Genomic DNA, 23638 nt, shown 5'->3' with positions numbered 1-23638 from the left:
GCAACAAGCAAAAGGGCAACAAATCATTGATTATCTCATTTTCCAGCTTAATTTTTGTGCTGTTTGTGTTATGTTGTCTCAGCGATTCTATTTTATTTATTGGATATCTTTATATGTGTGTGTGGTAAATTAAAAGTTTTCGTTGCATTTGGTGCTGTTGTTGCTGTCATTTAAGTTGCGCTATTTTGTGTACTTAGCGAACAACCAGGTGAAGTTCAGAGTTCGTGCCATTCAAACAAGCAATTTGCTGTTTACATGTACATGCATGTGTGTGCGTGAGCAGCAAAGTTCGTCTCTATGGCGGCGGTGTCACACATGTGAGTGAAATTTTCTTTGTCGCATTTGTCAAAAGTCGGCTTTAACTGTTAAAGTTGATAAGCGCAATGCATTTGTTGTTGCATGTATCAAAACAGTGTTGAACAGCGGTGTTTGCGAGAAAAGCAATTAGCGCTTTGAGTCAACTTAAAGTGCTGTGTACCAAAAAACAAAAAAAAATAAAAATACATATTTATTCCAAAAATCTGGTGAAAACAGGAAATTTTAATTAAATTATTTTAATGTTTATCGGCTTTCAAGATAACGGCAACCATAAATATTTGTGTTAGATAAGATAGCTAAGGCTTCGAGAGAGAATTTATTATCATGATATTTTTTATTATTATTGGTAAAATACAGTTACATTTGAGCGTATCATTTAGAATAACCACTTGGATATATACTGGGATTCTCCGGAAAGTAAAAGGACTGAGTCGATTTAAACAAATTTATTGAATCAATCGTTACAATTCTTTAAAAACTTTCAAAATAGGCTCAATCTGCGTCGATGCAGCGCTGTCAGCGCGATTTCCAAGCATTGAAGGCGTCACGGAAGGCCTTCTCCGGAATAGCCTTGAGCATGCTGCTTGGATCTCAATATGCTTGGCTTTCACCGGCCTTTCAGACAAGGAAACAAAAAAGTCTGTGGGGCCACATCTGGGCTGTAGGATGGCTGCGGAAGCATTGGGATGCCAGCCTGGGTTAGGTAGCTGTTCACAAGAAAGGCGGTGAGAGCAGGGGTGTTGACGTGGTGCAACTTTCAATCGGCTGCGATGTCTTGTTTTAAATCTCCGCTGACAAATGCAAGTAGTTGTAAAGAAATATCGAACAATAATATTATTTGTGACCAACCTCAGTCTTATTAGGAACTCAAGTCCGGGGCGGGGTAAATCGAATTTTGGAAATACCTTCTGGCGGTTATCCAGAATACTTCGGCAGGCATTTTTAAATCACGAAGGGCACATCTAACATGAAAAACTTACTCAAGAAACCCTCAGCAATGCGAGAGCAGTTTGTAACTTGAAGCACCAAATGGTAAAGTCATGTCTTGTTGGTCACTAGTAAATAATGTTAAATAAATGAAATCTGCTTAATTTATTACGAAAATTTTCTGCATCTGGCCACCTTCGGCGTCTGAAGTGCACTGCCGCCACTAGTAGTCCAAATCGAAAAGATTGAAGCGATTCAAGAGCTAAAAATACTCCACGTCATTGTGTCCCGTATGATGCCCACAACTACACAAACACATAACGGCACACATGTACCTTTACGTTTGCGAGTAAATTTGTGGTTTATTTATTTGTTGTTTTTGCCCTCGCAACTGTGAAATCGGCGTGTGAAACAGCACAGCAACTTCCTTTCGTGAAAAATTAGTTCAAATTCTAAAATTAGTCGCTGCTGCAGCAGCCCGCAGCCAGCAACCAGCGGCTGCAAATGGATGTGTGTGGTGGGGTGGTGGGGCCAACCGAGCACAAATGTATGACGCAGCTTTTGCGCTTTCAGCAATGCTCAGCCGGCAGCAGCAAACCAGAGTTAAGTGCTGGGAAAACGTAAAGCAAAACTGCAAACACTTGTTGGCGATTTTAGCCACAGCATAGACAAATAAATCTATATATAGTCGGTGCACAACGTAGAACGAGAATTAGAAGAGCTTTTCAGTGATATCTTCACGTATGTATGTCGCTGCGATTTGTGCTTGAGCAAATGCTGCGCTCTTTGCATCCCACAGTACATTTTACATTGGGCCAGTGTTGTAAAAGAGCCAAATTAAATTTCGATATTCTCACATAATGATCTAGTAAATACTCCACCGACATAATCGCCTTGGTATTCTCAAAGCGCCCAAAGCTACTTGCGGCTTGTTGCAGCAACAGCAAATGCCGTGTTGCTGCCACACTGCGAAATGAAGAAGAACTGCGCGAAACGGAAGCAAATCAAAATGTATTTCAGCGCGCACCAGAAAACTCATGGCCATGGCGTGAACAAGTACAATCCATTTCAAGTAAAGCCATGGCATGAAAATGCATGCTCTTGCAAAAACAACAACTGCTTCACAACCGTAATGAGGGAGGTAGTGAAAATTGCTCGAGCACTCATCATAGACACGCTCGCGTACAGAACATGAATTCGCAATCAGAATCGGAATCATTAATGGCATAGCATTCAGGTTGTTGTTGGTGCGTCTGACGCTCCACATGCCGCCGCCGCCGCTACACTCGTTTCTGGCTGAGTACACCCATTGTTGATACGGGCACCAAGCAGCGGACTGGAACGGCGTAGCTTCGGAGCGGCGCGGCGCGGTAAAGTGATGTGCAAAAATTAAGCAAAAGTTGCTTTATTGATTTTGAGTGACGAAAATGTAGACAAAAAGTAATTATACATAATTATGAGATTGTCGCTGTTTGCATTTCTAATATTTTTCTACCATTTTGGTAATGGCACTCAACCAATTTGTGCCTAAAGTTGGAGAGTAGGCGGTAATTGAATTGAAAAGAATTAATGGACCAAGAAAGTAAATAATGTAAAATTTCTCCAAAGAAGACTTTAAGCGAATTAATTTTTGCATTAAGAAATTTGCATGGAAAGTTAGGCGTTTGGTGGCCACTACTCGTTGTCCGTCTCAGCGGTGTCTTCTGTTAAATATAGAAACTGGTTTCAAGTGTTCTCCAAGTCGGTGATGACTTAGCAGACAGAAATTGTTCTTTAGTCCTTGGTATCTAAATATTTATAATATGTGTTTAGTTCTGCTTTCTACAGACTGGATAAGGAAGCGAAGCAATCGGGTCTGGTAGTGGACGAGAGCAAGTCGTCGCACTCGCGACTTGGCTCCCACGTCATTGTTTACAGTCATAACTTCGAAGTCGTAGATAATTTCGTCTATCTTGGAACCAGCATTAACACCAACAACGAAGTCAGAATAATTCTTGCCAACAGGAACTTCGGACTGGGTAGGCAATTGAGAAGTAAAGTCCTCTCTCGACGAACAAATACCTAACTCTATAAGTCACATATTATTCGCGTCTTGTTATATGGAGCAGAGGCTTGGACGATGACAGCATCTAAGAGTCGGCGTTACGAATTTTAGAGAGGAAGGTTTTGCGGCAGATTTATGGTTCTTTGCGCATTGGCCACTGTGAATATGGAGGAAAACGCTCCAGCTCTGAAAGTATTCGATGCATTACCCATCGGAGAAAGCACAGGAAGAGGAAGAGGAAGACCTCTACCCCGTTGGAGAGATCAGGTGGAGAAGGACCTGGCTGAACTTCGAGTCTTGTAAACTCTGCGTAAGCGGTGTCTACGGTAATAAAGAACCAGAAGAGTTTATACTAGTATGTATATGAAATCGATGTGGTAGAAAAGTAGGGCTTTTAACACGGGACGACGTAATCAATACATAAGCTACAGTCTTCACACTGCCAGATCATTCGGTAGTACAACACTTTATGCCTCGGTGAACTAAAGAAACTAGATACAGAACTATTACTGATCGGCCTGATTGTAGTCGCCAAAAGCAATACATAAAACCACAACGGTAAATGGCACTAGTGCATGTATGTACCGAAGACTTTGCGCCTTCAAATAGTATGGACGCTGCAAATTCTGCGCCGCCATATTTGTTGTTGTAACACCTTATAAGTGAGGGAAAAATGTGTGCGGAAAAGTAGCAACCCGCTAGTCGAAGCCACATTAGCAGCCAGAGTAATTTCCCAAAGGGGACTTCATGCGTCCGCAGTAAGTCTCGTTGCCGGCGGTGGCGGCGTTAGGCCTACGTATCGACCCGCCATCAGCGGCTTCCACCGAGCAATGACAGCAAGTGTCTCACTTAGAAGGCTACATGTGTTTTGTATTCAGTGTTTTGGTTTATAACGGGCTTTGCAAAAACAGAATAAAAGCACAGAATCTGCGCAACACGAAGGTGCAGCGGCAGTGCTGCAAGTGCGGTGGTTACTGCTCGTTACTTCCAATAGTTGTTGTTGGTGCTGTGCTGTGCGGCTCATTAATAACTCATGCGTGAAATGCAGTGAAAAACATTGGCAGCAACATGTTGTACGAGCCGTGCATGTGGCAGCAACAAATGACTATTTATAATGTTGCAATTACGTCGGCAGTAAAACGTTTGTGCGTCGCAAGTGCAGGTGGAGAGGCACACATACACATTCACATGCGTTGTTATTTCACCAGCATACACACGGTGACAACAACAAGCACAGTAATGACAACAGCAAAAAATGCTATAATTACCGTAAAAGTAGGAGCTTTGAATGAGCGCCACTGGAGGGGCTATTGTGTCCAGGTGGGCACAAATCCAGCAGACTGTTACAGTTGCCGCACGAGTAGCAACAACAAAAAGCGTTATGTACTTACTTACTTGCACCATCAGTCCACAGTGCCAATCCGAGTGTCACTAATTCATTTAAATGGGCAAAATCTGTGGCCGCTCCAATCGCCGGTGGCTGGTGGCTGGTGGCTCATTTGTGCGCACACATTAAGTTGCTTGGCGAAATGCATAAAATGGGCGAAAAGGCAGTAACAGACGCAACGCAACAGTTGATGATAAAATCGACTGTCGAACAGGATGTTTGTGGAAAAATTGCACTATTTTCCAGTCATTTTGCGACTGTGATGTGAGAGGTTGTTCTTTCATAATTTTGGGCTGTTAAAATCGAAAATGATATCAAAAATTTTCTAACACGTAGGATTTTGTGTATTGTAGTCAAGCCACCTTTTATTAAAATGACAAAAATAGATGTACGTGATGGCAAATTTTTGAACTGAAACTCGTAATCAGGACACCTCAAATACCCCACAAATCGTTTAGCACATCAGTCGTAAAATTTTCTTTCAAATTTGTTGAGTAGTGTAATTTTGCTAATAAAAGATGTAAATAAACTCGTTCCTCTTTATACATTTGAATCCCTATTAGGGATATTTTACATACACTTACAAACATATTTTAGTTAGGGCTAAACACTAATTTTGTATCAGCTAAATTCATTAAAATGGGTCTCCTTTTATGTATGTGCCGAGCTGTGTTGTTGACATATACCAATTAGAACAAGCATTTTTGCAAATTAATTATTTCTGAGAATGAATTTACTGAATACTTTTGAAGATAGAGCTCCACACACGCAGAGGATTATAGCATTCAAAATATGGCTTGCATAAAATTATGAAAATTTCGGGTTTTATCCCATTTTATACATCTGTTTTGCACTTTACTTAAGCATGCCATGGAGACTGGCAAACAAAAACAACTCAGAAACTCATATATGTATATTAGAGGGGGTCGATTTATAAGAAACCAAATAATTGAAAAAAATCGCATATATGTTAGGGGTCTGAGGAGCGCTCTGATCAATTTTACCTACATGACTATGGGTTTACAACCGTTTTCAAGACAGCTCTTTTAAGGCGAAGTTTTTTAGGGATTACAAAAATTTGTTCGTCAGTTTTTGAGATATCTGAATGAAATTTAGGACGTAAACGCATTTTGATATTGATCATTTGGCGGAATCAGCAAGATCGAACAACTATACCAAATATCTACAATACAACCGATTTTCAGATTTTTAAACTTCGTCTTAATAATCGCGTGCTTGAAACTGGCTTAAGACCCATAGCCTCTTGGGCAAAGTTGTTCAGCATGATCCGCAGCACACTTCCGGCGTGTCTTTTTTATAGTTAAAAAATCGACCCGCTCTAATGTAATTGCATGTGTGTGCGTGTTTGCTTTGCAAATTCTATGTTATTAAAAGTGCGCATATTTTAATAAGCGCCGACAGACATTCTCAGCAGCACCAGCACATATTGTTTGTTTGTTTTTCACTGGGTTAATAGAACGTGCAACCGAAGTGGTTTACCCAGCGCCGGCAGGTGGAAGTGAAAATAACTGAAATGAAGGCGGTATTATAAAGGTGATTTCAAAGAAAGTTAATTTAATTACAAACTCTCGAGATTCGAAGAAGAAGCATGCAAATAATGACCAAGATGAACTGGGTACCTGGAGATTTTTAAGTGCATTCTAAACAAAAAATCAAGCTAAATCATAATAATAGTGGTTTTCAATTCGCCACATTGCTGCTTGTTTTATTAAAGCTCTATTCCCTGCTGAAAAAAAATTACATGTGAAAGCAACAACTAATTTACTCAGTCGGCTGCAATGCAAGGGAATGTGGTGCTACTTCGTTAAAGTAGCAGAGTCACTGTTATTCCAACCCCATTTGCTTTATGCAAGCAAGTTGCTTGTTCGATTGCCACTCTCCTCATGTAGACAAAACGTAGGCAGTTATCAATTGTAGAAAGTGCAGGCCTTATGCAGAAATTGTGGACAGAATTCGTTGTTGCTGTCGCTCCGAGTTGACGGTTGTGGCATTTCCGATTGCAATTAAACCGAATGGACATGTAATATTGACGAAGACTAGCATCGCTCCCTAAAGCTACACAGTGTCTACTTCTGTATACAAAAGCGTATGTAAATGCTGTGCCCTCCCATTGCAATTAATTTCTTGAATATGGAAAATTAAACAGTTTTACCTCGAACATCCAATGTGCGCAAAATAAAAGGAAGTTATGAGTGTGTTTGCAGAAATCTTCTGGCACCGTAAAGATTGCAAATTTTCTGCAGAAAATGTTTCAGATGCGGTTTTTACACCCAATTTGATTCGCTGATGGAAGATTTTTGAATATTTCATAAATTTAGAATCCTGTGCAACAAATTTAGAAAATAAAACAACAAGAACAACATATAAAAAAATTATTTATTAAGCACACAAACTGTTAAAACACGAAACATCAACTGGAATAATCAATTGCCTACATTCGTCTATGCATACTTATAAGCTATGTCAACTTATCAAGTCACAGGTCTGGTTTTCTTATTCTGCGCTTCTCGAAGTTCACCTTGGAAGATAATCTTACCAACCCAGTCGCCTGGGATGACATTATGGAAAATTGCGACCGCTTTATATATTCCCAAGGGTGGGTTGAGTGGAAAAAATTTGGTATCAAAATACAAGCCGCTCGCCATCAAGTGGCCCTAGGGAAAGGCAGCGCTTACGTATCGAATATCTGGTAATATCCAAATTATACGTACCGTATAGGGACAAGGATGAAGTACGTTTGTGGTATTTTTTAAAATTTTCTTTATGATTGAGATGTAAGACGAGCTTATTTTGTTGTCCATAATATCGCATACATCAGCTCGGATGTTTAACAAAAATGGCTGGAAATTATTGGCGTCGTTCTTTTTGAATAATTGCAAGTGGATCTGGAAATACAGTTGAGATCGTAAAGAGATTTGTAAAGAGATGCAGGTATTCTTGAGCTTACACTTAAATTTAGCGTGTTAACAACGTCAGCGTCCATATAAAGCAGCGATTTATCTCGATTCACCGGCTTCAATTTACAGCTAATGTTACTAATAAAGGGCTTTGCGCCAAAGCACTCGACAGTTAGTGTTTTAACAACTTGCAGACCGCTGGAGCACTAAAAGATAGATATTTGTAAGGATTTCACAAATGCAAATTTCATTCGGTCACCGATATGAGTAGCGAAACGGTTAGGAGTTTCAGAAAACAAACCGCGACAATGTCCGTCATTACGCCAGCAACTTTTGAGTAGAACTAAACATTTCAATATAAGTTTTATAAAAATCAATTCAAAAAACTTGTTTACCTATACTAAGCTACATAATTTTTCCATAATTGTTGTGTCTAATTAGTGTGACGAAAATTATCATTTGGAGTCAGATAATCGATTAACGGATTTTTAACTGCAGAAAGCAAAATCTAGTTATGAATTATTGAAAATATTATGCGAGAAAGATATGGGCCCAGTTTTCTAAAAATCAGCTGGTGGACATGTTTGATTGCCATCAATTAAAAATACTCGATTACATTGACAGAAATATTCGTTGAATTAAATTTATGTTTGTGAGATATTTATATGAAGAATTGTGATCTATTTCGAGGTTCCTTATTTTTTCAAAGAAAAAACACAGAAACTTCAAATTTTGTGGGAAATGTTCATTATCATTCGGAAGAACAATCTTTGGTATTTATATTTATATTTTGAAGATTATCTCTTTCAAATATTGGTCGCGGATACGTCTCAGATGTTTCATCTGTTGAGGCCAATTTTCGATGAGTCGTTCGAGCATTTCGACAGGTCCTGAATTAAATCGAGATCTTGAAGAAATATGGACCGATGATTTCAACGGCCCACAAATCACACCAAACCGTTTTTTTTTCTGTATAAAATGACAGCTCTTTAATCTCTTCAGGTTGCTCGGAAATGTGACGATTTCGCTGAACTAAATTTTGGTAGAAAGCCCATAAAGTGAAGCGATGTCGCTAGGAACGGTCGATTGGCTTCAGTTCTTGCACAAGTTGTATTTTGTACGCTTTCAATTTAAGATCTTTATGTAAAATGCGCCAAGTCGTTCCATACGTCAGTCTGTATTCGCGAACGGCTCCGATTCGACTCTATACTGTCGTCGTGTACACTCTCAGCTACAGCTGCTATATTTTCTTCACTGCATGCTGGACGTGGTCTATTCGGTCGAATATTTGCCAATAATGAATGCTGGGCCTCAAGATAGTTGATGGTGTTGCGAATAGTAAGCTCAATAGACCGATTATCTTGACCATAAATTGAGCAAAGCCCCCGAAACATATTCTTTACAGAACTTGAACTGTCGTAAGGAAGATGAACGACTTGTAAACATTGTTCAGGCTACCGAAAAAAGTACCTCTACTCGGATCATCCTTTTATTTATTTATTTATCGATTTACTATGCACCTTGATGATTACCATACCATTCCTCTTTTTGTTCTGCGTGCCTTTTGCCTGTTATTGTTTTTGGATAGAATTGTTGCCAGGCCACTAGAGATCAAGCCGATTTCCTACCGAAAAGCTTTACAGATTCTAAGATTAAACATATTTTTTTAGCTTTCTCTTTTTGGTTATTTTTGATTATTTCATTCTCTTTCTAAGTTTAGAGTCGATTTTGGGTGTCTAAACTATTCGCTCATGAGGGGCATACATATTTTGGCATCGAAAAATTCCACACAATTTTCTATCTCAATTAAATTAATAGGAATAGTGAGATAGATTTAGCTGTAAACATTCGAATATTAATATTCAATTTATATTATTGTTTTTACGATAAAGAGTTGAAGCACAAACGGCGCATGATTTCATTGGAAATGTTATTAGAATTATCATATTTTTGATTGGCTTTTAATTTAAATATGTCTGATATATGGTTTGAGTGCCTTATGCTCCATTTAGGTTTAAACAAATTTATTTTTAAATATTCATAAAATGTGAATTTTCCATATTAAATGTGTATTTGAAGTCAATATAATTGCAGTTGTTGCTGTCGGGACTTAGTGTAGATTTACGGTTTTCCGCCCATCTCCCTTTCAATGTCGTCATAATTTATATCCAATTTTGGCCGACAGAAAGCATAAAAATTGTAGAAATAATCGCTTGTGCAAAAACTGTTACTCAAATTGCCAGAGATGCCAACAATTAAAAATTGTTATGACATTGGAAAGCATTGCGACGACGATTGCCAGCAAAGATCAACGAACAGAGTGCACAAAAACAACAAAATCATAGAAAAATAACAACAACAGCAAGACAAATAAAATAAATTCTGCACATACAGTCACAACTGCACTGAAGTATATTTGTATGTATATATGTATGTTTGTAAAGAATAAGCAAACATACGCGTGCCACAAAAGGATGCAATGAAAAAACGCAAATAAAACTGCAATTGCTCTGCCAATTATTTTGCCTTTAGCAGCAATAAAACGGACAATTGTTATGTCGCAAATGTCTCACATTGACAACAGGCTCCAGGGGCTCTAGGGGCTAACGAGCGCAAGCATAAAATTGTCATGTAATCAGAAGTCATTGTCATTGCCAAAAGTTTAAGCCGCTAGTCATTGGTTTGCTATTTCAAAAATCCCCTTTTTTAATGCTAACTTATGCGACATTTACTGGTAATAAATTTTGTAAATATTTGCATCTTAAAGAGCCTCACTTTGAAATGAAGTCCTTGCGTGTTTTATAATATTTTTGGCTTATAAAATTACTCACAGACGAGTATCTACTACTTAAATACTGAAGATTACTTTTGATCACACCTAAAAATTTAAAATTTGCTTCAAACATAAATTCGCTTACACACACATTCGCATTAGCTCAAACGTGAGTGCACACATTGGCTACCTTACGCGCTTAGAGCTAATGGGAAAGTGACGCATTAAGTCAGCAACATTTCAAAATTCATACTCACAATCTCGGCAGCTGGTCTGGCAGCATTTCAATGTCGCATGTCGGTTTCACTTTTCACTTGAAGTTGTCACTTTCGATAATACATATGAACATTTCGTCATGAGCATACATGTAATTATGTTTCAATGTATATACATACCTATATGTAATGTATGTATGTATGCATTTAACTAGGCACACCTATGTCTTAGTTGTTTAGTTGAATTTACTCTTTGTGATTATAGTTCGAAATCCTTGTGACCCCCCACCGCTGAAGCAAAATTAATCAAAATGCTTACTAACCTCTTCTCACTTGGCCAAAGCCTTGACTGGCAAACTGTCCCACATCACTGATTGTGATGTTGATTTCCTTCATTTTTCTTTAATTAATGCTATGGCGTTTCGGACTTTGTCACCACCTGATAACACATCCTGATTTGTGGGGGCATTTTGATGTTTTCGTACAAATCTATAATTTTGTGAGAAATACTGGTTGTGCTTGCGTGTTTTTATTCATCAAAACATTTTATGAAATTATATATTCTCCATTTTGATCCCATACCTTTTGCCATCTTCCATGCAAGAGATTGATTCCCTGCAAAAAAAGTTCTGATCTTTGCGGGAAGAAATAAGAATCCAATTCCAATACACTTCAGAAATAATCGTGTTGTTGTCGGGCAAAAGCTCAAAATAAACGATTTGACATCTTGCGGTTTACATTGTCAACAACCCACTTATCGTTGCCAGTGACAATGCACTTCAAAAATGAATCACTTCTTTGTCGGTTGATGAGAAAATCAAAGTCGTTAAGACTAGGAAGCAAATTTCGTTCTGTAAGAATGTGAGTAACCGACATATGGGTTACTCTTCGAAATAAATTCTATGGTAGATGTTTCATGTGAACGGTCGCGTTAGACAAGTTTAATCTTTTTGCAATCTCTCGACATGTTATTCGACAAATTGAATTGACCAACGACGACGATGTGGATCGGCTTCGTGGGTTCTTCCTGCACATGGTGCATCCTCAAGATAGAAATTGCCGGAACGAAATTCTTCAAACCAGTTTTGCCATTGCCATCTTCTCCATACATATCACATAATTTTCGCTTTGCTTGAACTGCCTTTTTATCCCTTTGATAGTGAAACAGGAAAATATGCTGAAAATGTTGTTTTTAAATCAACACAAACTATTCCAAAAAGTTAAGAAATTTTTTATAAACAAGCCTTACTATATCAGCTGTTCAAATATATAACTTTAAAGCGGTTTAGTGTGAAGTTCGTTGCGAAAAATTAGCTGGTGCCATCAAACGAAATTACTTAGTGAACGACCCAAGATTTTTTTCGGAAATACACAAAGTTTTGTAGCTTTTTTTTAAGAAGCACCATGGCTACATGTCTAGGATAAATGCGCATAAATTTTAGAATGCCGTCAGATTACCAAAACTCGTGTTTTTCGGCTTGCTCTCCGATTTTAAACTTTTTTCTACCACCCTCTCATTATTAAGTACAGCATATATAGTATTAATATTGCAGGATACTCTATTAATTAGAATACATCTCTCTCTTTCTATCTCTCTCTATTTCTCTTCCTCCAACTTCACTCCTTTCTGCATTAATTAATAGACTGTAGTTAAAAAGTAAGTTGACACTCGCATTCCTGCAGGAAAAGGAGAAATTCAAACCCAGCAGCGCTGCAGTCTGCAGAAGAGACTGCAGAATTTCTACTCACACCCAAAACTCATCGAGGCAAATTTGCATTTCATTACTTATGCAAATTAAACTTGTTTACACCGGTGTTGCATGCCTCGAAACGTGCTTATGTGTGTGAGGAGTCTCTTGCAATGCAAGCTCTGCAAATAGTTATGTAACGAAATATGTGTGAGTACTTAACTCTAAATGTTTGTATGACGGCGTACCTCAGTTTACACTCTAATTTGCAGGTGTTTACGAGTTCACAATTAACACACATGCAACCGAAGTGAACGTTTACGAGATGTTAGTTTGCAAAGTCGTAGACGCCTGCATAAATTTTAGATTCGCAATTACCGACCCAAATGAAGCGAGAATAAAACCCTGACATTTTCACACCAAAAGCGAAAATGTGTGGCCCTTAAAAGAAAACGATTGCGGAAGCCGGAAGAAGGGTGTGATTGCTATTTTCCCAAAGCCACCGTGACTCTATTTTAAAGCGGCGGAGACTTTTCAATTTACACATGTTTGCGTTCATTTTATCCCGCTCAATTTGTTGCAACTTTAACTGTGTAATTGGGTTGTTGTAATTGCTCGAATTAATTAACTGACCACTCTTGCCGTTAGCAACACCTGTGGCTGCATTTACGCGTAATTTTGCGTTCTTGCAACAAATTGTGCATGCCATGGCCATTGCCGGAGCAGTGCAGGGCAACAACATGGCGCCGCGCAATATTGCCGCTAACGGTCAGGAAAATCGGAATTAACGGCGTGCAACGAAGGTGGTGTAGGAGACCGGAAGGCTTACCGTTAAACACCACGAATTCGAGTTTTACAAAATGTTGACTGCTTCCTTAATTGCTGTGGCTTTAATGCCGACTTCTGCCACATTAATTGCATACTTGCAGCAAAGCTGAAGCGAGGCAAAAATGCGCAAGCAAACATTTAACAAAAGCCGTCACGTTTTAATTATGTGCGCGGCCTTGCTACCTTTTTACTTTAGTCCCATTATGCAGCTCATAAATTTAATTGTGCCACAAGTTGTGGCGGCCTTTTGTTGCGCTCTGTGCTCAACGCAGGACTCTGTGTTAACTGCGAGCTTTATGGTTCTATTGATTAAGACGTGTAGTAAGCTAACAAAGTGACTCTATTGTAAAATATACTTTCGTGGTACTTGCCACATGTCATTAATGAGAGGTGCATGCAAGGAACCGTTAAGAAAAATCAACATCTTTCGTTGCATAAATATGCAATGCTGCCACCTGAACACAATTTTGCTACTTAATCACATTGTTACTCATTTGACTGCAACTCTTCTTAATATTTCATCCATTCTGATCCATATTATCCCCTAGATTGATAAACGAGGAATGTACTGCGACGTTGGGTCTATTGTGCTCTCATATAGTACATATGTATGTATATTATATTACCCCTTAACCCAATTACATTTTTCCCTATCCTTAACTCCTTAGTTGTTCCACCTTCACTATGAGCAAACCGAGATGTCAAGAAAAGTTGCTATTTTTATGAAAAATACACAAACAACTTTGCGGAAATGTTTATGAAAAAATGTTCTCGCAACATGTTTGCTTATAAATGGCACATAAATTTCCCCTCATTACTTCATTTAGTTGGTATTAAGTTGACTTAATGAATTGCAATTAATTAGCGAATCCATTATAACGGTGGAAATTGAATTAGTTTATGCACACATATTGCAGTTAAATTTCATTAATTAAACTATTTACTCAATTATGGTATACAACAGTTATGTGCATCCGCATGCATACAGAAAAAAGCCAGAACGTGCCATTTTCAACTGTTTTTTTTTTGTAAATATAGTTGAAATCGCGGATTTAATGTTTTGCAGTTGCGATTGAATGTGAAGTATAAAATAACTAGTCACGAACGACTACGTTGGCTGCACTCAGGTTTCATACACGTGCATATGCATAAACACACATACACACACACTCATATCATTAGCTAAACATAGTGTTGATGTAACAACGTGATCTAATGCTCAATCTCATGATCGAATCGCTGAAGTGATGCGCGCATCCGCAGCTCATTTACATATTTACATTGTATTTTTAATTAAATTATTGGTACTTAATGATAAATACATGGATATTAAATGAAAGTGTGATTTTTGTTGTTGACTCAAAGTTTATTTATACCTACTATTTGTTTCTTGTTGCAGTGGTCGATCGTACAGCAAAGACAGCCAGAAGAGCTCCCAAAGCGATCTGAGCATGGCAAGCGCTGGTGGCGGTTCGCCGAAGCTTTTGGCTAAAACTCCGTTGCGTGAGTATAACTTTATGTGCTACTATAACTGTGATTGTATATATTTATTTGAAGTGTCGATTTGACATATTCTATACAACTCAAGGCTTCCTAGACTTTGTACAAACGATAAAAATGGTAATTTTTGTTTTATTGTTTGCTCAATTTATATACATACATATATGTATGTAGAATATGAAAAGGTTAGCTTTAAGGAGCAGACCTACTGTGACAGCCTAAAGTCGATTTTTGGAAATTAAAAAAAAACTTTATATTTATTTATGTTTCAAGAATACGCAGTGAGATTTAAAAAAAAAAGAAAATATTTTTTGAATTAAATACGTTCTCCAAAGACGCTAAACAAAGGTCCTCAGCTGCTGTAGTCATTCCTGCCATCTCCTTCGATGAAATCTGAAAAAAAAAAATTTACCCAAATTTTGGTCTTTTTTTGGCCTACCAAAACTCGATTCTTCTATGTAGAATTATATACAGAATAGGCAAACAAAATTTTATTATAATTTATCTTCGAGTTATCAAATTCGAAAAATGGTGTTTCTAGAAATTGATTGCACTGGCCGGGTAACTGAAAGACCATTTGAGATATCGATTTGAAATTTTTGGTATGTTAACTATCTTTAAAGATACTTTTAAGACCGCATTACCGTTACAGCAGCGAATTTATATTCGGCTGGCGGAAATAACACTACTCAAAACTATCTGGCAAAATAATTGCGCTGCAACACAACAAAGCGGTACATGTACACATGCACCGTTACCAATTGAGTTTAAATAAAATCATAGTGTGCTTTTCGGCGTTCATTTTAATCGACCTTCTCATTTGGCTGTGTTTCAAAGCCGTTCCTTGCCTACTTCTAGGCGCCCTCAAATGAAACGCTTGCACGTGATCAATTTCGGCGAGATTAAGCAAGCGATTTATTATGTAATTATGGTTTAAAACCCAAAAAAATTTATGCAATTATTATTAATTGTCAAGTAGAGATTTTATATTTCATAAAATTTGCCTAAACAGTGCAGAAGAAATAGCAACATTTACATATGTATGTACATATGTATGTACTCCAATAGCTGCTTATGAATATTCATGCTCTTTGTTTATTAACCTAAATCTCTTTGGCAATTGGAAATTCTCTTAGGTGCCACTGATTCTTCTTGTGTGCTCGTGAGCTGCTCATAGGCAGGTGTGCGTACAAACATACGTACACACATACAATGTCACAGTCGCCAACAAACGGCATTGTTTTTTTGTTGTAAACAACAACGAAAAAAGTTAAAAAGAACGAAAATCATTCAACAAGAAGGGGAGGAGAAGAAACGTGATGTAAGCATTTGTCAAGAACAGCAGAACAACCGAACGATCGACTGACCGAGCGACCGTACGAACCACCGGTCAGGTAGCTCAACAACCGGCTTCAGCGCGGCCACTACACGATGTTGCAGCCGCAACTGAATAAGAAGCAACAACTACAAGATAATACCACAGTGTCTGTGTGTGTGGATGTGCGTGCACTGGGTTCCATTTGGTTTTGTTTGTCAGCGACTTCTTTGGCTCCGTTTTATTGTGTTTTGTTTATTATCTTGTTTTACTTATAAACATGCAAGCAAGTATGTTTTTGTTGTTTGCTGTTAGGTGGTTGTTTGTACTTGATATCTGAAAGATACACTCTGGCGCTGATATGCTGTTAAGTGATTCCACTGCCGCTCTTTCCCACATCATTCGCTTTGACTGTGTTATTCGTCGGTGTTTCGCCGAGTTTGCGACTTGCTGTTGTCGCTGCGCACGATTTCTCGCCAGTCTGTCGCGAGTATTCAACGAAACGAAGTGTTGTTGCTGGTTGCTGCTACGCTTGTTGCCGCTGCTTCAACGCAAATACAAATGGATCGGTCGGTCATCGGTCAAAATCATGTCGAATGAATCGATCGAGTTGCTAAAAAATATTTTATGTTTTGGTTCAAAGTGAAATTGCAAAAATGTAACGCGAAGCCGAAAGTGATCGTGTTTCTCATTTCGCAAGTTTTCAACGAAAGTCGAAATAAATTTTCGATATATTTTTTAAATCGACGACTTTATATAGTGGAAATGTCCATTTAAATAGATTATGGTAAAAAAATGGTAGGCTGTTCTTTAAAGTTTTCGAATTACAAGTGCTTTATCTAGAGATACCGCGTTGAATGGGTCTAAAATATTATCGGAATTCAAAAAATTTGACACTTTAAGACTTTTGTGAGTTTACGAGAAGTTCTTTATCGCGGCAGGATAATATGTAAACAACAACAACTGGTTCACTGTCACTGGAGAACTGCTCCGGAAACATGTGAAATACAGTATGTGATTTCAGAACACCTTCTGGTAGTGTCAACTGGTTAGCCAAGCAGTGTGAGCAACAGCTGCAAAGCGAAATTTAAAATCTTGTTATCTTCTATGAAACGATATGCTCCAAAATATGGCAATATTACTATAATATCGCTTACAGAACTACATATGTGCTCTCTGATTTCACTCACAACGTTTACGCGTGCTCACCTCCATTTCATGCATTTTGCATCTAATGAAGCACTTCATTATTTGCTTGTGAATTTCAGTGATTATTTGCTTTATTATTTACTCATCTACCTGTGTTTTTGCGCATTTACTTCGCATTTTTTCGAGGTTTTTTTTTGTTTTTTGCTACAAAGTCAAAACCTCACCGCAAAATGGCAGGTCGCCATTTGGGGCTCATTAAATTTCATCCAACGACTAGAAACCGAAACAACTCACTGCCGCAAGTCAACGCATTAAAGTACTTACTATCACATTGTATGCGAATCGAACTGACGCCGCGTCACAACACTGCTGGCATTTTAAGTCGGCTCGCACACGAATTCCGTTACATATAACACGTATATGGCTCACACACATACATAAGCACACATGCGAACTTATTTGCGCGCTTAGTGTTTTTGGGTTTGGCATTAAGCTCGCTTTTCTGAGACATTTGTTGGCGCTTTTCGCACTGAGTTGGCGAATTCTTTGGATTCCATTTACGCATTTGCAAAATTGTACGCGGCGCTGTTGCCAACCACTCGTCAAATAATTCTTACTGCTGTTGGCATTGTAGTGTTTTATATTTCGATTTTTTCTGGGCACGTTATTGGCATATTCAATTGGCAGTTTTTTGATGATGCGCGCGAATTGGATGACGTCATTGGACATTGATTTTATTTTTATTATTATACAGTTTTTTATTCAACATAGGTCCATGCAAGGCTGATATACTGAATATAGCGACCCACCAAATTTTCGATACCGTTTTTGGAGTACGATTTCCTTTGCTTCAAAATAGGCCTTAATTCTGGCGATTATCACTTCATTCGACAAACATTTCTTCCTATCGAGCATTCGTTTGAGGTCTGAGAACAAGAAGTAGTCGCTGGTGCAGATCTGGAGATTACGGTGAATGCGGAACCAATTAGAAGCCCAATTCATGGATAATTTCGCCATCGTTTTCTCTCACCTGTGACATGGTGAATTGTCTTAGTGAAACGGAAGGTCAGAAGTGAGCTCGCGCTGCACCAACTTTTCACAGATCTCTCTCATACCCAAATATTATGGCCATCCAAAATTATTTTGTGGACTGTTTGATGTTTTTTCTGTCACAGAGTGGAATATAATCCGACTATGTTTTACCTAGTATTCCTAATTGTGAAACCTCAACAGCGAAAACGGTCTCTTAAGGATGCCATCAGCTGCGCAACAGCTGTTTATCAAAACAATACATGAACGAATATCTAAGCGACATACAGAAAAATTCCGGCAGCTGCTGAAAATGTGTTCAAAAAGAAGCATTTGACTAATACACATACCTGCGTCTGCTCATTTTACCTGTTTTTCATGCTTGCCTTTTTCAAACGCTGCACTGCGCATGCTCAGCAGCTGCATTTGCAAATGAGCGGTTGATTACGTGTATTTACCATGTGTGAGTGTGTATGTATTGCAACAATTTGTTGCTTTTTAGGCTTTCTTAATTTATGCTTCTTGAGCAATTACTTATTTCCTTAAATTAGCATTAAAATATTACTGAGTGCCTCTGTTTGCTGGATTGGCGCCGCGCATACAAACCTCATATACAATTAGGGCTTCTGCCATGAAGCGTAGAGTGGCCTCAGCGGTGGCGAAGACTAAAGTGTTCACTTGTAAATAAAACTCAAGTGGCTATAAATTTAAATGAAAATTTCACTTTTTTTATGGCGTCACGAGCTACACTTTCCGCCCCTACCTGCCGCCAGCTGTTCTCTTGGCGTCACATTTTCATGCTTTCGACTTTTCTATTTGCCCGTCTTATGCAGCAACTTTCCGTTTTCACAGATTTTACGAGCGATCTTAAGTACCACAACTATTTACCTAAAGTCAGCCAAATCATAAAACCAACGTTTGAGCACCTCTGCGCTTTTTACGAGTTCAAGCTGTGTCCGGTGCCACTTGAGGAGTTCTTGAGCGTTGAAGTGACAGTTTATAGTTTTGTATTTTTTGGCAAACAGTTTTTTTTAAATAGTTATTCAGTAAAAAAATACAGAAATCATAATTTTATGAAACAGTTAAGATTACAACAACATCTGTGTTAGAATTTTGTAACTATTTACGCTTTATTAATACACCATTTTACGATATATGTATGTAAATGCGTACTTATACATGGAAATCCCGTCATAGTGTCCTAATTATGTTGCTATGTACTAATTTTTGTTTTGTTTTGTTTTATTTTTTTTTCTTTTAAATTATTTTCGAAACCCGCGAATTTTTCGTTTTAATTTCCATTTAAGTTAAGTTATTTACGGTCACGGTCGTGGTTGTGTTCAACATCGCTTCCACTTCCTGTGGCACTGTCACCGACCTTGTCTCGTGTTGTTGCTTCACAAGTGTAATGCATATGCCTGTGCGTTTGTATCATCCAAAAGCGAGCGCGTGTGTGTGTGCATGTGTTTGTGAAAAATTCGCTCTTTGCGAAATGCAATTATCACATTTAGCTAACCAGCATAGCATGGCCATGTTGAGCATGCGGTGGTCACCGTCGCGCAGCGCAACGCACATCGCGCTCACACACATGCGCACATTGCACCACCATACGCAACACGTAGTCAAGCGCAATCACTGCTCAGCGGTCGATTTCAGCTGGTGGCAATGTTGTCAACACCGGCATTGTCGCGATTGTTGTCTCTTTGCTGAGGTTTGTATGTGTCAAATCATTGCTGTTGCTCTTGTTGTTGTATTCATTCACCTGTGTATACATTGTAGTTTTAATACAAATAATTACTTAATACTTATATAGACATGTTTTTGCGGCACGTGCAACATAAATAGAGAAAAATCTCGCCTTTATTAACTGCTGTACCGTTATTGTTGTCTGTGTGACATAAAATTAATAGTTGACGCAAATGCGACGCAATTAAATGTCTAATTTAGCCTCATTCGCTGCATTTCAATGAATTAAATGGTCAATTATATCAACTAGCGTGTGTGTGTGTATGTGTGAGTTATGCAGGTGTAATGACGCAACACTAGGTGTGAGTGCAGTGAGAGCGGCAATGCGGAAAAAGAACAACTGGACTATGTACATCGTAGATGTACATATGTATGTATTTATTTTATTATTGGTTTTTGCTAGCTTTCCACTTTCATAAAAGTTTAAAGGGCAATTTAATATTGTATAATTTTTTTTTTTTTGATGAATGAAGCTTAAAATCTCACCTTTCCAACACTTATGGTATGACACAATGCGATTGGTAGCACTGGAGATATACGACTGCAACGACATCTATGTGCTGACAAAATACGAAAAGACTTTTTCGACTAGCAATTTGTATAGAAAGATTGCACTGAATTCTTGGAGAAAAAAATCTCCAAAAAATTATTGTAGATCTTGCTCCTTGAGAACTCCGAGTTCGATAGGAATTTTTGCCTAATCTCTCCTTTCTCCTTCAATGCATATATAGACGCCTACTCTACGCTAGCCAAGCAGCTCTCCATTTCATACTTTTTCCGATGCGCAATTATATTAGTTGAGAATGGAGTGATTGCACAAGCGTCTTCTGAAAGATATAATATACTTGAAGAGAGTCTTTTTTCTGTCGAAAATACTTTCAGAAGTTTCAGCGTGCCTTTTGAGAGGGGATTATGTCTACATAAGCTTTTTTTTATAATTTCAGAGCAGTAGCCTTTCGGTGCTAGCTAAGTATTAAACGATCTGCGCTAAATAAAAAAAAATTATGCTAATTTCAAAATTAAAATTCAAAATTTAAACAGCGTTGACTGCACTTATAAGATCATGAAAACATTCAAATTATACAACCAACACTTAAATATAGTTAGAAACTCATTTTTGTGGAATGCCTGACAATGGCAACTGCGCACATCTAGCCTCTTTCACTAAAAATTCAATACGCCACAATACTTTATTAATTTTGTGTCCATTGTGCGATGAAAGAACCACTGTGTGCAGCTTTGCCGTCTGGCAGTCTCTGAATAGACCTCGCATCACGGTCGAGCTACAGCTATGAATTTGAATAATAATTGTGTTAACGCAAATCATCGCCAGCATTGTTTCACTCCATAGTAATTTCCTACTTTCATTTCGTAAACCGCAAATCTTTCATGACCAACCATCATGTGGTCTCAATTTTAGAGACACCATAGGCAAGAATATGCAAACGCACATATACATACATATGTACTTACATATATCCGCAAGTGATACAACAAAGACCCGAGTATAGTATATACATACATATATTCATGCAGCCTCTCGCCTCTTTCACACATTCTGCCACATTTGACCGCAACATATGCCATTTGCTAAATTTCGACCAAATGACGAAGCAAAATTAGCAGTACTGAGCAAAGTACATGAAGCTGAGCTTGAACTTTGCGCACTCTTAGCTGTATTGTGATTTAAGCACGCTGTTAGTCATACAAACGCTAAAATGGGTCATTTCGGTTAGTAAAAAACAGTAATCTCCGAACAAATTTATACCAGGGAGATCGACACGAAGAAGGGCTTAAAAATGCTAAATTTTTAGGGGCACACTCTACCGTACTGTCAGACTTTCATCTACATAGGACACACACGTGAATTAGCCGAAGTATGCTTGTCGAAGCACGGAACCAACCAGGTCGCTGCTTAGGCATCCAAAAGAATGAAAAGAAAGCACCAGTTGTTAATCAATTATCTACACCTATGACCGTTAATTGTGTAAGTAAACAAGTGGCATGTGTAGGCTAAAGCGTAGTATTGTTGACTTCACCGCCGTGGTGAATTTGAAGAAATTTAGAACATCAAAGGGTAATTGACCTACGAAATCTGATGGACACATCAGCGCGGCTATCGGTTTAATGACCGTAATTGTTGTACTGAAGTAGTCGTGATGCTCGGAAATGATGAATTTTCGCAAAATTATTGTAATATCTCTTTCTACTGTTCCGTTGAATTAATTGAAATGAGTTGTAGTTTTTCAGTGCTATGAAATGAGTTGTCTGTTTCGCATGAAGAAATGCGAAAAGGCTAACTTAGCGAGCTGTTATTAAGGTGTATTTATTAGGCTTCTCATGGCTAACTACTGCGCAGTTCTCGCAATTCGTCACACCACCTTTCTTTAGCAATGGGCAAATCTTTTTGTACCTTGTAGCTTTTGTGAGCTCTTCCTGCTTAATGCCACCGAGCTGCTCTGCTGCTCTAACATGACATTACTGCGCAAACACCACTAAAGGCAAAAGCCGAGAATGTAGACACACAAATCTGCCGAATGTGTGGTGAGCGGAAGGTGGGTGCGAGAGGTTGTGGGTACACTTAGAATTATTTTAAAGGCGATTATGGAAGCAGAGAGCAAGATTTATTTTTGCGTTGAAAAAATGTGAGGTTAGAAGTACTCGAATATAACTCTTTTTATTTTTAGTTTGGATACTTTTTCCACTATTTTGTTTATCGTGTTGTATTCAATGGTAATTCATATAAGTTATCTTAAGATAACTGAGTGTTCTCATTGAAATATTACTGGTTTTATTGTAAGATTCATCGAAGTGTGTGCGAAGAGTTGTGCATATTTTTGTATCCAGGGTTCATCAAGGTTGCCACGAAGTTTATAACAACTTGAAGAGGTCGGAGACCCTATAAAATATATATATTGGTAGTCGAAAAAGTCTTTTCGTAATTCTAATCAAACTTCAACTTATTTTTTATATTTATAATGAACTTTAAATGAACCAAATATGTACCATTTTGGTAGACCACTTTTTGCCATTTTTCCGCTAGAAACATTATTCCATCAGTGTAAAACTTTTCTTGTTTCTCGGCGAAAAACTGCGACAGGTAATTTTGACAGGCTTCTCTTGAAACCAACTTTACTCCATTAAGGGAGTTTTGCATTGACCGAAATAAATGATAGTCTAATGGTGCAAGGTCAGGGATATATGGTGGATGCATTAAAACATCCCAGCCAAGCTCTCCCAGGTTTTGCCGAGTCATCAAAGATGTGTGTGGTCTAGCGTTGTCCTGATGGAAGACGAAGATCATTCTGTTATTCAGTTCTGGCCGTTTTTTCTATTGCTTGCTTCAATCTCATCAGTTCTTGGCAGTAAAATGTAGAATCAATCGTTCGACCAGGCTGGATCAAATCATAGTGGATGATTTCTTTCTAATCCAACAAAACACTCAGCATACGGTCCTGGTCAATCTTCTCCATAATTTCATCGACTTTTCCAACGATAGGTCAACCAGAGCGAGGTGCATCTTTCACATCGAAATTTTACGGAAGCGAGCAACTCATTGCTTAGCTACACGAACTGATACAGCATTCTTCCATTTTTTATACAAAAATTTCAAAATATCGCGAATTTCTTCATTATTTTCATCCATTTTTGAACAGCTGTAACTTTTGTTCAAATTCCCCGAATTAAATTTTCTTTTGGCTTAATATTTCACCTTTCCATTCGAACGCTATATGGTATGACACGGTGTGATTGGTAGCGCTGGAGATATACGACTGCAACGACATCTATTGACAAGATACG

General features: G+C 38.2%; 1 protein-coding gene across 1 annotated transcript in view; it reads left to right on the top strand.

Moving 5' to 3' along the window:
- The window catches only part of LOC126753873 (mucin-17), a 128304-nt gene that overhangs the window by 36896 nt on the left and 67770 nt on the right, over window positions 1–23638 (top strand). Inside the window, exon 3 of the mRNA XM_050465611.1 lies at window positions 14498–14601. Within this exon, the coding sequence (XP_050321568.1) occupies window positions 14498–14601 (104 nt within the window). The remainder of the gene's footprint in view (window positions 1–14497; window positions 14602–23638) is intronic.

This window comes from Bactrocera neohumeralis, chromosome 3, assembly GCF_024586455.1.
Source record: "Bactrocera neohumeralis isolate Rockhampton chromosome 3, APGP_CSIRO_Bneo_wtdbg2-racon-allhic-juicebox.fasta_v2, whole genome shotgun sequence".
NCBI classification, from domain to species: Eukaryota; Metazoa; Arthropoda; class Insecta; order Diptera; family Tephritidae; genus Bactrocera; species Bactrocera neohumeralis.
Note: the sequence above shows the minus strand (reverse complement) of the source record. Positions and strands in the feature narration are given on the sequence as shown.